The sequence below is a fragment of the Malurus melanocephalus genome, unplaced genomic scaffold, assembly GCF_030028575.1.
Source record: "Malurus melanocephalus ecotype Western Australia unplaced genomic scaffold, MMel_1.1 scaffold_739, whole genome shotgun sequence".
Taxonomy (NCBI): domain Eukaryota; kingdom Metazoa; phylum Chordata; class Aves; order Passeriformes; family Maluridae; genus Malurus; species Malurus melanocephalus.
In genome coordinates, this window is record NW_026623971.1 from 205,163 (window position 1) to 220,901 (window position 15,739).

Sequence of the window (15,739 nt, forward strand, 5' to 3'; positions counted from 1 at the left end):
CAATTACCACTACTGGCTCTGTGCACTAAAATGCTAGGAAAGCTTCATGTGACAACCAATTAATTAACACTAAGTGTTTGATCAGATAGGAAAGCAATCCGCTTACCTTAAAGGCAAGGCATACTTTCCACGCAATTAACTTCTCTCTTGCGTTCAGGATGACTGGATATCTCACTTCTTTTCCTTCACTATCTCGTTCTACTTTGCCATCCAGAGCTGGAGACTTTCGGGCCTCAGCATGAGCATAGTCTGGACCTACTGTGTATACCTATATTGAAAAACCAGAGCTCTTGATTCAGTGTAATTAAATTATGTTATATAAATTTGCAAAATGTATGCAAGTAACTCAAATGTGATAAGAACATCAAAATATACTAGCTGCTTTCRTAATTTAAAAGGTGACACTAAAGTACCTTCCTCAGTGGCATTCTCTGCCTTCAGAGAACACACATAATTTACTGACAGCCTAGAATAGAACAAGAAAAAGTTATTATAAAACTCAATGAAGAAAGATTAATTTCTCAGTTATGATGGTACAGAGATATAACTGTTTTCCTCTCCAAAGTATCTGCAGAACCTGGAGAACAGGTTAATTTGAGAATTATTTAAGTTTACTTATTATGGAAACCTGGTTGCAGGACTAAGTGGTTCTCTTAATAAAAAAATATTTTTACATTTTCAACAGGACTATACAAAGCAAAGATCTGCCCAGCTTTACGGTAACAAGGCAGGAGCTTGAGAGAACAATTGTGCTATCTCTCTACTACAGTTCTGATGCTCACTGGAAGGTGTCTGGAGCATATGCTAGAAGACACTTGTCAGCAGCTATTAAAAATACAATTTCTTTAACTAAAAAAAACAAACTCCAAGCCTTGATATAAAGTATTCAATAAAGCAAATTACTGCCAGTGTTGCCAATTTAGTGAATTCAGGAAAGAATGCGAGATTAGTGAAACCACCTAATATAAAGCTGATGGGAAAATCTACTATTTATTTCGTTAAAAGCTCACTGCTGCTTGATGACTACACTACAACTAGTCAAAATAATCCCTACTCCTCAAGCTATTTGCATCTCTAAAGTTTGCTAGGTTCTGACACAAACATCTGTAAATTCAAATTAACCTATTGCAAAGTGTTGCACAGAATAACCACCAGAAGAGAACACCATGGCATTTTTCTGAGAACATGAAAAGAGCATTCCCCTCACGTACCACCAAATGATACCAAGAAGTTTACTGCCTTGGTAAATAAAACAGCATTTAATAAATGGTAAAATGGCATTTTGGATTGGACCTCCCACTGTCTACACTGGCACTTTTTTTGTCTAAATATGGTAATCTCTTATGCACATTGTAAAACAGCTTTCACATATTTTGAAATGGGCTTCAAATAGACAGAATGAACACAAAGGAAAAGAAAGTAATCTTCATACRTGGCTGACTTAGCATCTACTTTGTTATTGCTCTGGTTCATCATTCTCTTATGGTACCTAATCTTTACCTCTATTAAGAAATTAAATAAATGAGTGAAAATTATTACAGGTAAGGTAAACAAAGGTTCTTTTCTTCATAAAATTTTACCAAGTTACTTTTGTTTATTAATTAGCATACTAAGATCTATGTCGATTAGATTTCTTTATAACCTTTAACCTTCAGATAAAATACCTAGGCAGCATCTGTTAGCGAGGGAGAGTAAATGCTGTTCCGGCACTAATACAATACAAAAAAAGAAAGACAGTATGTTGGGTAACATGCCTCCAGGCCTTGAATCTAACAAAGCAAGCACAGCTGCTCTACATTACAAGTACCATGTTTAGCTAGAATCAGAAATACGTTCTTTACTTATGAACTGTATTGAAACTTAATTAAAATTCATCCTTGACAAAGATACTCTACAGTTTTTAAAACTGACGAATTCTGAGCACTTGATTGGTCTAAATATAAATAAGATTGTGCAATTGTCATACCTTCACATCAGTTCCATCTGTAGGCATGAATTCCTCATAAATATAGGAGCCTGTTTTTCTCACACTGCTTTCAGGAGAGTAAACGCTGCTTCTGCTGCCAATCTGAAAAACATATTTTTCCATTAAAAAACTCAAAGGATACTGCTTGAGAAACTTTAGAATTATCTAAAATAACACACTTGAACTGGAGACACAATTTCTGTATCAATGAAGTAAACTTTTGACCATTTCCTAAAGATCTTTTGTAAGATTCTGTAAATGCATTGAGTGCGTGCTAAAAATCTGCAGTAGCGGAGAGCTTTCTATAGCAAGAAAACACGTCTTCCTTCAATCTACATGTTCTCTTGAAATTAATTTCTCCAATCTGCCACTATTCCTAGGCAAGCAGGATATGACAGAATCACTCTGCAATCTTGTTAGACACCTGCAGCTTTTCAAAAGGTTTAGTACCATAGTCTCACCTTTCGAAAGAGCCTCTGGCTTCCACCGCCAGCAGATGTTGGATAATAAATGTAAACATTGTGGTCCTCAGCACTGACTGGCTTTTCTACAAAGGGCTTCTGGAAAATTTCTCCATTCACTTCCACGTGATCTTCTCCTTCAATCAAGTTGCATTCTGAAGAAACAGACAAAGGAATAAACCTGTAAAGGTATACTAACGGAATGTAATTATTAAGAGATCTGCATTAATTTTGCAGGTTAAAATAGTAATAATGTATTACACCTTCGTTTCTCTGGTTTGTTAACGACTGCACAAAGACCTGATGATCACTTGCAGTATATGTTTGCTGTACCATGTCTGTATTATTTTATTTTAATACTATGTTCCACAAGTTCTGTTGATTCCCTCAGTGTCAGACAGGAAATTGTCTCCTGCTGGTGCATAAGCTGCATAAGGCAGCRTATTTTTTGAAGAGAGGGAAGCACTGTCTTGTTTTTTCAGTGCCTATCTCTGAAGTATCAGAAAGCTGCAGTGAATATGGTGTGGTGCCAGATGCCACAGAATCTTCTGTAGGGTTGGAACTGTCTCACACTTTGTTATTTACACACCCTGCACAGATGAGGTCCTCTGGTATCAGCAATCAGGAATCTGGTATTAAATACTGGTTAACTGCAAGCAGCAGCTTTCATTTCACTTTTGACAAATAAATGTGTCCTTTTTCCCCCAGATCACAGACATTTTAATGYAATTTCCCTTGACCTGTCATTGCAATCTCTTACTGTTGCTTACTTAAAGCCTTCATTTTAGCAGAAAAAGTTCAGTTTGTTTCCAGACACATAAAAAAATTAATTCCAATTTATATTCAGAATGCATCATCTGCAGATATTTCTACAATAGATTTCCAATACATGGCTGCTTACACTCAGAAGGGGAAGGGTACAATAGCCTGATTTGTTTCTGTCAATATTTCTTTCCTAAGGAAAATTACCAATAATTGTTAATACAACATCCTGAATGCTGTTCTTTTTAAATCTCAGTTTGAGTAAGGAGGCCCTTACATTTTAGCTGTTCTATGACGTCTGTAAGATGCATGTCAGAATCATACTTCTCAGTTGCAACCTAGTACTGCCTTTGGGTGGGATGGAGTTAATTTTCTTCACAGCAGCCATATATGGTGCTATGTTTTCAACTTGTGACAAAAAGGTCTCCATGTTTTTGCTAATGCTGAACAGTAATTACACAGTCTCAACCCCTTTTTTATTCTTATTTTTTCACATACTGCCCCCCACAGCCAGTAGGAGTCAATCCACAACAGTACTTTCAATATTGGTGAAGAAATCAAACTGCATAAATTAACTGTCTAGCCAGTAAAATTTAGCTTTCCACTATGCACATATTATTCTACAGATGCTAATGGTTGATAGTTAATGTCTGTTCTTTTTACCTTGAGGATTGTTGGGATCACGGTTCAGAACTGCATAGCGAGGAAGTAAAATGCCTTCAGCTTTAAGAATACCATAGACTTCTCTTCTAGAAGAACAAATATTGCAATGAGCCAGCAAATCCTGCTAATATTTGCATTTTAGAGTCCATGAGTAAAGGAGGAGAAAAATAAACACAATTTTTTTCAGATCACATAGGATACAGTTACATATAAAACACTCTGCTTACTAATATAATACTTTAAAGGTCACTGACACAGCTGCACCTTTTCAGTGATCTCTTGAACATCAATAAATTTTGCAATGCCAGTCCTTTCCTCTCTGGCAAAGCAATAGACATTAGCACAGAGCTATTGTCTTGTTAAAGCGGATTTTGACCCATGCATGTTAAAGTTTGTACAGAACAGTAATTGAAGGCATCCAAAATAGCAAGTCTGCTCACTGTTCAGAAGGCTCCAATGTTTATGTATTTTGCTTGCTATTGTTCTACATGTTGCTTTTTGTATACATACATGTGTATGTGTGTGTGTATATATATATATATATATATATAAACACATATATATAAACATATATATATATATATACACACAACATATATATTGTTTGCTGTGCATGACCTCAGGTCCAAAAGAAGATTCGCTTTCAATAACCACATGATCATTTAGTACCAGCAACTTCTTTTAAGTCTCATCTTCTCAGAAAAAAATACTGTAAATCACTTCAATTCCACAATTATAGAGGCTTGTACAGCTACTGTACCTGCCTATTCTATATGTATTTTAAGAGTTTAAACTTCTTTATTTGCTAAGCTTTAGAAAAATGCATCACTAAATTTCTAGCTCAGTAAATCATACCAATATAAAATCAGCAAAAGAAAAAAATGTATCTGAAGACACATCACAGAAAACTACGTATACTTCAATAAAGTGTAAGTTTCACTGTAATTTTGTTTTAAACTACTGCACAGTCCTGGAATCACAGGTTGGAATTACAAGAGATGCTAAAAGTCATCTCATTCCAAACCTTCTGCCATGGACAGGGACAATACACTGGAACTGCTGCTATGCAATAATAACAAATTTTTATTGTCTCTGACATAAAAGGCTTGCTTTTAAAGATTATTAGTGTTATTTACCTGTCTTGTATGTGATACTGCATATTCAAGTCATTGATTATGAATGGATTCCTGAGTTTTGCATAGGCTACTGCTTTGTCCAGTGGAAACCCTAAAATATTTATTAAGACAAATATTAAAATTACAAGACACATTACCAGTAAATAGTTAGGAACCTTTGTATAAGATCACTATTTCCACTTGCTTCATAAGTATTTACCAGTGCAACAGCTATTTTTACACCATGTCAGACGGAACTTTCTCAACCAATGTAAACAGTACTATTTAAAAAAATCTGCATTTTAAAATCACTTTCATTACAGTAAGGAAGACAAATGAGTCACTTCCTAGGAAAATCCAGTAAAATCCTTGCTTTTTTGCAAGGCAAAAAAGCTACAAGGACCTTCAAAAAATTTAAATAATTTGGATGTCACAAGTATTTATTGTATTACTAGAAGATTCACCTTTAGAGTGGAAAGAAATGAGACAGTCACATAAAGGCCAGTTTTCTACTGGCTCATTCAGAATAACATCCTCTTCGAATATCACCACAGTTATATACTTAAACATGGAGAGGCGTTCAAGAATTTCTTTCATTGGTTTGGACTTTGATTTCTTAGCCATTGAACAAATCCCAACTGCAATTTGTCTTTCTGGTGGCTGGAAAGAAAGCAGGGAGGAAGGGAAAAGTAATTATTATGTTTTCTCAAAATATAACAGGGTTTTAGCAGAACAACAGCAGAGCAGGTATTTTCTCTTAAAATTCAAGCTACCTCTAATTTAGTTTTTAGTCAGGTAAATTGCTAGCAGATGACAAAAGGCAACATAACAGTACATCATACTGCATCCTCACAAAAAATACCTCAGAGTGAAACTGTTTAATAACTCTACATTACTTTTTGTGAGTATTGTTACCAAGAACAAACAGACACAATCAAATCTAAGTCAGGAGTGTCRAATCTGAACAAAAATCATACTTATGGCTTACATTGAAATTAATTAATAATTGATACTTCAATTATGTGGTTTTTTGTGTCTATAATAGTCACAAGACTTCTCATCACCTAATATTACAAGTAAATGATGAAAAGGAAAACTAGAAAACCACAAACTACTATTCTAGATTTCTGAACTACTTAGTGCATAAACAGTTGTGCTTTTTTAGTATACTCTGTATTTACTTTCATGTTAAACCTTCAATAATTTCTTTCTATTGGAGTCATTTCTAAAGGCAACCGCCAATGTACTCTGCTCTTTAAAGGAAACAAACAAAAAACCCGCAAATTCTTTAATTCAACTTATTGCTTCTTGAAAACATAGCCAAATACCCCCCATTGCTAAAACAGACTCACTGAAATGAGCTACCTAAGCTGCTAATTTTGCACTGCTACTCTGCATTTCCAAGTTATTTTTAATCACAGGAAGTGCTTTAGCAATATTGACTTGCATTTAAATTTTTTAGACTATTTTCAATTAGTGAAAACATAATATATTCCATAGTGTGAAATACTGCAAGGATAACAAACAACGAAAGTTTAAAAAATTACGTAAGGACTCTTGCATAATAAAATATAAGAGTTTGTTTCATGCAAACTAAAAATCGGTGAACACAGTTCTGTAACACAATTGAGAACTCTCTAGAAAGATGCTAAACTATGGTATAACTTGAGATTAATTTAGCATGCACTTTCAATATGCCAAGAAAAGGAAGAACAAAAAAAGTATGAAGTTAACTGTGAAGCAGTTGACAACATACAAAAGAAAAATTCCCAATAATCTTTTGCTTCCAACTATCCAAATAAATGAAACAGAGGCTTATGCCACCATCAAGCTCACTCACATAATCCAAACCAAGTCTGCAAAGCAGCCACATCAACCTCAGTTGTCCTGAAACTCTCTAAAATCAAGCCCATCTACTTCAAAGTTCAAGGTATACTTAATTTTCAGGTGTCGTTTTTTCCAAACATTACTGACTGATCATTATCTGAATATGAACAATTTATCAATATGAACACTGTTTCAGTACTAGACTTGTATGAACTAATATAATTTTTTTTGAAAAACAATAAAAATATTCTTGAAAAATTTCTTTTTTTTAATTAGGAAAATTATGCAAAATAGTGCTAGAGGACAAAGAATAGTAAACAGGAGTCCCTACAGTACTTACAGAGTCATACTCTTCCTCCTCATCTTCCCCATGGTCATAGAAATGTTCATAATCTGTAGATCTAGCTGAATCCAATAATCCTTCCCCATCTTCTCCGCCGACGAAGAATCTGGGAGGGTCATTCTCTGTTGCGTTAACGGACATCGTTACAAGAGCTATAGAAATCTATGTAAAAATTGCAGGCACTCTGGCAGTGGAGATCCTGGGCATATTTCCCACTGACTCCAGAACTCCAAAGTCCCCTGCTCTTTGATGCTGCTCGTGCGGTGTTGCCACTGTGATTGCTGTTTACCAGGCACTGCTTAACTGGTCTAATCTGCTCATTACTGGTTAGAGTTGCTGCTCCAGGAAACCCACAATACACTGCTGCTTCCCTGAGACGATATGACTTTTTGACCTACAAGAAATACACAAACAAACGACACATTTGATAAGGGGAGATAAAAACAAACCCTTCTCATCTAGAAAAAGTGTGATGACAACTACGTACTTCTGAGCAAAGTATCAGAAACAAAACAGTGCACACCACAGAGAGTCCACAATTTTAGAGGTATGTTTAGAGCAGGGGCAAAATTTTCATCAAACTACGGATGCAGACATTTTAGATGTAGTATAATTCACAGCAGTAAAAGTTGGCAAATGCGTTTTCCTAACTTAAGGAAAATATTCTCCAATATTTACAATATTTAACTCACTGTCCATGTCATCGGCTGCCTTTTCCACAGAAGTTTTGTGATGAAATGGCAATGGCAAACAGACAGAAGTGCTAATAAAAAACATAAAACTACTAAAACATAAAGCTATTAGAACTATCAAAAAAAACCCTGGAGTTAAAACCTGAGGGAATCTTTTCTATGAAAGCAGAATGTATGTGACAGCTTGCAACTGCCTTATTTTCACACAGAGAATTTAAAAATTACAGAGATGTAGCCTAGCACTGCCTTCTGACAAAAGTACTTCTAACCACTAATGTACCAGTCAGTGAACATATGTTGTATCCTTTTAACCTGACATGTGAAAATAAAATATTCATAAAATGCACACAGAAACAGACTCACAGATTAGGCATCTGTTGTTTTAACTAGGTAACTGACACTGTGAGGTGTACATGGCTTTATAAGATTAAATATAATGCATCACTACTACTCAGAAAGTTAACAAGGAGTTACTTGTTTAGAAGCTCATTTGATCCAGTGGGTCAGGTTAAGTTGTTTATTTATCAGGCCATTACACAAGTGCCATTCAACAATGATGTCTCAGCAGAACTGAATTTGTTTTCAAGTAYCAATCAAAATTACTTTGGCTGTCCTAGGAACCAAGTGAAGCAACAGTAAATTCCCAGTGGTGGTTAACCATTTAGCTTCCCATGAAGGGGGATCGTAAACAAAGCAAAAATTGCCCAGAAAGAATCTGTCCTAATTCAGAGGCTAGGTGTGGGTCAACAATATATATGTTTCAGACCCAGAAGTGAAATTAAGGTCTGAGCATAAGGATCCTGGACTGACAGAAGAGATTTAAAAAGATTTATTTCTCAAACCTATTTGCCATGTATCTGCTCTCCTTCAATTCCACTAACAAAAAATTGCTTTCCTTTAGAATGTGAAACTGTACCTATTTGCCTTTGAAGCAATAAGAACAAAATGCAATTTCAAACACCAAATTCATCTGGCTGCCACAAGAGTTAGAAATTGGGTGTTCAGGTAAACATGAGACATGGTAAAGAGAGCTTTCCAAATCCTAGTTCTAGCAAGCTTCAGGAAGGCAGAGATAATTGACAATATGTACTGGCAAATAAAACATTTTTCTGTATGTGTATTCTGAATTCTGTAGAGGTATTAAAACCAAAGAAGACCCTCCAAAAAACATCTTATAAAGCCTAAAAACATCTTATAAAGCCTTCCTAAAGAAGGAAGAACAATGTCTTGAAACAAATAAATGGAAGGTCTTAAAATACAATTTTTATGCCTTCTTTCTCCTGCCTATTCCTGTAGTACTTTTTGTGAGAGCAGCAGAAGTTCGGAAGTTTGTGTACAATTGATGATTCGCTATTTCACGGGATCTCTGACATGAACCAAGTCTCTCTAGCCCAAAATGATTACTACTCAAAGCAAGTAAAACTTGCACAAACAGATTGAAGGGAAAGAGCAATATATTTGTCTACAAACGACACAAATATATAATCTGACACACTTAATTCCTCAACAGACCTATCTGAAAATTCAAGTGTTCACTACTTTCCTCTTTCAAAAATCTGGTGACCGTTGGTGTTATGAGTGGCAAATAATTTGCAGTGGGGCTTCAGCTGTGGAAAACAGACTTTGAACAGCCACATAGTTTGCTTGGAATTAATAGACTATTTTCTCCAAGATTAATATTGTTCACTTGTTTGAAGRTGAATGAATAAGCAGATTGCCATTCCATGCTACTGTCACTAGGTCCCACAGTTTGCATACTGTTTGTGAAAGTACCACTGAAGGCAATGGACCAAGAAAGGATACTGACATTTTTCAGGCTTATAAACTACTGCATCAAACTCACTGAATTGTATATAAATTGGCATTCTGACTGCTGATGGTTGCCAGCTTATCTCCCTGACAGCAGATGCTGTAAGCTCCTGTCATTACCAAAGATTTGTGTCAGGACATATTTCATAAATTAGCTATTTTTTAGAAGTAATGCTTTCAGAAACGGGAATTAAAACTCTTTCCCTCCAAATGCTACAACAAGAATTGAGATATTCTTTTCTTTCTTGTGGTCTGTGAAATAAAAATAAACCAAGACAAGGGCCAGGTAAGGAGAAATACCAAGCTACTGCCAACTGCAGTGAACAATTTACACAAGTATCCCAAAAACTATCTAGTTATCTGACATTAAAAATGCAGTAATACCACAATTCAGTAAACACATGGTTCTCTACCTTACAACAAAGAAAAATAACAAATGGCAGAGCAAGAACATGAAACTGTCTTCCGGCTTCAGAAGTACTATCAGTGCTGATGGCAGAAACTTCCAATGCACAGTGTCCTATGCAGAATTGCATCTGACTGCCCCTTAAGCATGAAGAGTCTTCCCAGCATATTTTTTTTCTTGTACTAAGAAGCGAGCAGCAGCAGTAATATAAGGGCTGAGACACTTTATGTTAGATCTTCTTGCACTTGGTGCATGAGCATAAGCCTTACTAGACAATGAATGTCAGAAAATTATGTACCCATCTCAAACATTAACAACTGCACCATAAGCGAGATAAACCCAAAGCTTTGTGTTAGAATATGCACTGACCTTCTTCCAAAGAGAACATCCAGACAACCGTCTCCTACCATGCAATGACCTCTCCAGGCACAATTAGCTCGACTATGCTCTGTTTAAACTTCACCGGTTAGACAAGGCTTCCCTTTCACAGCTTACAGATTCAAAAATTTTCACTTTTTTTGAGAAATGCACTGGTGTTCTTAAAAAGACTTTCAACCAAATGTGTAGCCTGTCTACAATATGATATGTCTTGGCCAAAACTGCAAAAAAAAACCTCCAAAAGGAAAAAAAACAGCATTCTAAATATATGACATCAGATTTTGATAGCCTGCACCCTGCACTTCAAGTTCAATGTTCGCTCCGTGGTACACTACTTCTAACACAACACTTCTCCATTTTCACAAGACTATTCTAAAGGAATTCCAAAGCATATTCTAAAAGAAGTTCTAGTTCTCACTGTGTTAACAGATATACAGTATTCCTGTCCTCAATCCACATGTTTCAGCAGCTCAGGAATCCACCCCAGTGTTTCCCATTATTTACTTAGACCATAAAGAGTAGTATTCTAGTAATTGTAAGCAACAAAACAGCTCAACACAGCAGCAGTGGTCTGAGCAGTCATGAAAAAGGGGCTCAAAGTTTTAACACTCACATACTGTATACTAATAAGAACACATGCAGCTCCTGTACAAACAGAAGTATTTCACATTTTCTTCTGTGTCTCTGCAGCCTTCAGAAGAACAAATATATACTTTCTATACTGTACACTAATGGAAACAAATGGAACAAAACTACAGGAAAAGCGCTTCTAATCTGCTATCTCAAGAAAAAAAACAACACATCATGCATTAAGTAGTTATAAAACATGTCTAAAAGACCAACCACTCAAGAAAACAACTTCTCAAAATGCCATCATATCAAACAGTAACATTTACATTGTGGAATTTATCAAACAACACAGAATCATAAGTAGTGCTCATCTGTTACATGATTTTGTATACATAATAGTAACAAAACAGACCACACTACTACACTGTACCCCTACAGTGCTTCTTTTAAAGTTCCAGTTTTTAATGCTGTAGGCATAGTCCAACCGCATCCCTTCTCAGCTGCCAGCAATTTAAATTATGTCATTTAGCCCCAAATAATGTTAATACTTATCTTTCAGATAGTCTTAAGTGAGTTGACAAAAGGTTTCCAGTATCTTCCTGCTAGAACCACTGTATAATAATATTTTCATTAACAGTATGTTTAACAGCAAAAATGTTTGCCTGACTCCTGTTGAGGCATTTTAAATGTTTTAAAATTCCGATTCTGTAATATAATTTATGTTGTAAGAAAGCACTAAAGACAGCCAGTTTTTTGGGCTGCCAGTGATGCAGAAAGYATCAGGAGGGAACAAGGTGGAAGCAGAGGACAGACAGGACCAGTGGAGGCTGGGAGCTGATAGCACCAAGACAGTGCTGCAATCTTAAGAGCTCTCCATGCTTATGTGACACCTTTCTACAGATAATTCAAAAAAGAGTTGATAATAATTCATACTTAAATGTGAGACTTCAGAACTAACAAGAACCCACACTCAAGAACAGCATTTCGTCAGGTCTGACAAATGACCAGGAAGAGAGAAAAGACAGAACAGCCAAAAGGCAGCAAAAAAGGGAAAAGATGCCAAAACCAGAAGCTGCTGAAAACAAAAGCAGCAGCCAACCATATGCAACTTGTTTATGATATACCTCACACAGCAAGAGATACATATCCTCTCCAATTTAAAACTGGACAGAATTTAAACACAAAATTTGTACTGTGTCAAGTAATCAATAGCAAAAAAAATAACGTTTACATACAGATGATGTTCTCTTCTACCACTCATGCTGTGAGATACTAAGCAGTAGCTGCCAGCCCATTACTGAGATGGACTAAATTAAAAAGAGCATGTTGAGCAGCTCTATCTCAGATCTCTCAGCCACAGGGAATGTTACAGTTACTGCCTCATAATACTTTTACACAGTAGCAAAACCCCCAAACCCAAACAACCTAAACAAACCAAACAATCCAACCCCAATAAAAAAAACCCACCAACAAACAAACCAAACAACAATCACAGAAAACACAAGTGGATATAAGGGTTTCAAACTGGAATTTATAAGGCCCAAGCATACCACATGAACCGGAAAAGCCTTAGATTCTCTTAATCAAATATGAATTTCAACAGCCTTAAAAAATTTACCATTACCTTCAGTAACTCAGCTGTGCTCAGTAACATTATGCAAGAAACCCCACTGATGGGCAACAGAACAGACAGGAAATAGGCTAAAAATAACGAAGAAAAGAGATTATTATCAAGACTACATCATACAGCTTTACAGGAACTAAGTCACCTGCTATGATCTTGCATCAACACCAAGCTCTAGATTTCACAATATGCTATCTCCCCTAATCATGACAAGAACCTCACAGAACAGAAGATGAAAAGCTGCCATTATTTGTTGCTTTTAGACACCAGACACCTGATTCTCCCTATAAGCCAAGAACAGCTCTCAGACTGTCACATGAAAAGCCATAATCTATGGAAATGACATCTGTGAACATGTTAAGTTCTTTCTGTATGTGGGAACACTGCAAATATTTTTTACAATGTTCCAGAAACATTACTATATAGTAGTTCATGCACTGCTCCACCAGAAAAATTACAGCTGCTCCCATTCCAAAAGAGACTACCCACCTCCCAGTTTGACTAGACTGAAACCTAGAAAAACCTTCTTTAGAATGGAGTCTTCCTTGCCAGGTAAGTGCCTGCATTGGGTTTACTTAGTAAGGCTTTGGTGATGAGTGGGCTGCAGGGGTGGCTTCTGTGAGAGACACCAGAAATTGCCCCCATGTCAGACAAAGCCAGTTTCAGTCAGCTCCAAGACGGACCTGCTGTTGCACAAAGCTAAGCCCCTCAGCCATGCTGGTGATGCCTCTGCTATAACACATTTAGGAAAGGGTAAGAACGCTGCACAGCAGCTGAGAGGGGAGAGAATAACTGAAACAACTCTGCACATCCCAAAGGCCTTGAAAAAGGACATGTAGGAAGTACTTCAGGCACCAGAGACTTCTCTACAGCCCACTGTAAAGCAGGGTGTGCCCCTATAGGCCCATGGAGGTCCACAGTGGAGCACAGATCCACCTGCAGCCCAGGGAAACTCCATACCAGAGCAGGTGGTTATACCCCAAAGAAAGATATAGCCCACCGAGAGTCTGCTGGAGCACCTGGTAGGAGCTGTAGCTCATGGAGAGGACACATGGACAAGAATGCTGCTCTAGGCCGGAGTCCTGTTTTACACAGGGGATCATATTCAGTGCTCAAGTGGTTCTTTATGGATGAATAAATTAGTATATTAGAAAAGTTGTGTAAAAAATGTGTCATTGTATAGCAAAGAATCATAGAACGGTTTGGGTTGGAAGGGACTCAAGGATCATTTGGTTCCAACCCCTCTGCCATGGGCAGGTAACCTTCCAGCAGACCAGACTGCTCCAAACTTGATCCAACCTGGCCTTGAAATCATCCAGGGATGGGTCATCCACTTTGCTGGACAACCTGTGCCAGTGCCTTACCACCCTCTCACTAAAGGATTTCTGTGTAATATCTAATCTAAATCTATCCTTCTTAATTTTAAAGCCATTCCCCCACTACATGCCTTTGTAAATAGTACTGCTCAACTTTCTTGTAGAGTCACCTCCCTTTATTTACTGGAAGGTGCTCATAGGAGGCCACCAAATTTATCAAATTTGCTTTAGTGAAGTCACACTGGCTGTCATCCATCACCTCCTTATTTTCCAAGTGGCCCAGGACGATTTGCTCCATGGGTTTGCTTAGTAAGCAACTGGTGGTCAATGAACGTGTTTTCTGGGAAAAAGCCCGAAGGCACTGTTACTCACATTCCATCTTCAGCAGTAATGTATACATACAGATGCTTTTACCCACAAACTGTTCAGCTTGTCATGCTTCTGATAAACAGAAAACAGGGAATTGAAATCACTGAGATAGGAGAGGACAGAGAGAATTGTTGTCCTGTTCCATTCAACTGTTCTCACCACTAGGGTACCATAATCCAACTCCACTTTCCCTATCCACTACTATGTGGGTTTTTGTTGTTCTTTTGTTTTTTCTTAAAGTAGCCTCTAGATTACTTTTTAAAGGAGAGGGCTTGCTGATCAGCATTCCAAGCAAAAGGCAGCTCCTTAATCTGCCAAATTTTACCAGTGAGACACTTGCAAGCACCCTTATGCATCAGGAATCCAGAAATACCTGCCTTACTGGCACTTTCTACTAGAAACAACTCTGCTCAATGTTTACAGGTGCACCTGACATTTCTCAAAATTCTGTATAGCTAGGCTAGCTAACAAGATGCAGTTGCATAAATCTTCTTCTGGGGACCCTCACAATTTTCCAAGAGTAATAGATGGTTGTACCAAAGTAATGTTTGTACCAAAGGTAAATATTCAGTCTGACCATCTGTATAACAGTATCTCAGAGACAGAAACTGAGAAGAGTTATGCCATGTCATGTGAGCCAGGTGTCTGTTAAGAGGCCAATTCTGCAGCAAGGAAACAGCCTTCTAGGTTGTTAATGAACAAGACTCCTAGTCTTAATGCRTAAGTGCTACAGTTTTCAAACAGTAATTACTTGGCTGCTTTCCCCATGTCTGCTTTCTCTCCCAGTAATTATATATAGGCAAAGTATTTCCAGTAATTTCGAATTACCCAACCTAATGTGAAATCACTTTTCAATGAGTCTTTTCCTGACCAAGTTCTCTGTTGCAGAACTTATTTTTCCCTAATAGTTCATAAGTAGAAGAGTGACTCTTCAGCACATGTAAAACTCTTTCTCTCCAAATACTGCAGGATCACAGAACATACTTCAGCTCTCTTGTTAAAACCACAAAATAAACCATTATTATTCTTTAATGAAAGTGTTAAAACAGCCTTAGAAGTCTGGAAGAGCCCATCTGGTAAATGTAACTCTCTTACCTCCCAGATATAAAGGCAGTATTATTTTAAACTGGCAAACTACACGAACTAACATCTGGCATTTGTTTTAAGTGTCCCTTACATAGCCACAGAACAGATAACCTTCACATTCATTAACCTCCAAATTCCTTTCTAAATCAAACTGTCAAACACATCACGTAAGATCACTTATATTTGTGGCATGTTTGAATGTTTCAGGAAAGGCTAGCTTCCAAAATTTTAAAAGATGCCACTCACAGGTATCAAAATAGCTTCTCCAGATTCTCACAAAATACTTCAACTTGTTGAGATGAGAGGTTTTGCAAAAAAAAAAATGTGTATCCACATTAATTTGGCTCAGCCA

At 37.0% G+C, this 15,739-nt stretch overlaps 1 protein-coding gene across 1 annotated transcript in view; it reads right to left on the reverse strand.

The window, feature by feature from the left end:
- Positions 1 to 12,687, reverse strand: part of PPIP5K2 (diphosphoinositol pentakisphosphate kinase 2) — a 42,136-nt gene extending 29,449 nt beyond the window's left edge. Inside the window, exons 1-8 of the mRNA XM_057384725.1 lie at positions 12,617 to 12,687; positions 7,135 to 7,531; positions 5,432 to 5,627; positions 4,989 to 5,079; positions 3,853 to 3,938; positions 2,428 to 2,582; positions 1,967 to 2,068; positions 107 to 268 (exon numbers count right to left, since the gene is read on the reverse strand). Of these exons, the coding sequence (XP_057240708.1) occupies positions 107 to 268; positions 1,967 to 2,068; positions 2,428 to 2,582; positions 3,853 to 3,938; positions 4,989 to 5,079; positions 5,432 to 5,627; positions 7,135 to 7,278 (936 nt within the window). The 5' untranslated portion in view covers positions 7,279 to 7,531; positions 12,617 to 12,687. The remainder of the gene's footprint in view (positions 1 to 106; positions 269 to 1,966; positions 2,069 to 2,427; positions 2,583 to 3,852; positions 3,939 to 4,988; positions 5,080 to 5,431; positions 5,628 to 7,134; positions 7,532 to 12,616) is intronic.
- Between the last annotated feature and the right edge of the window lie 3,052 nt (positions 12,688 to 15,739).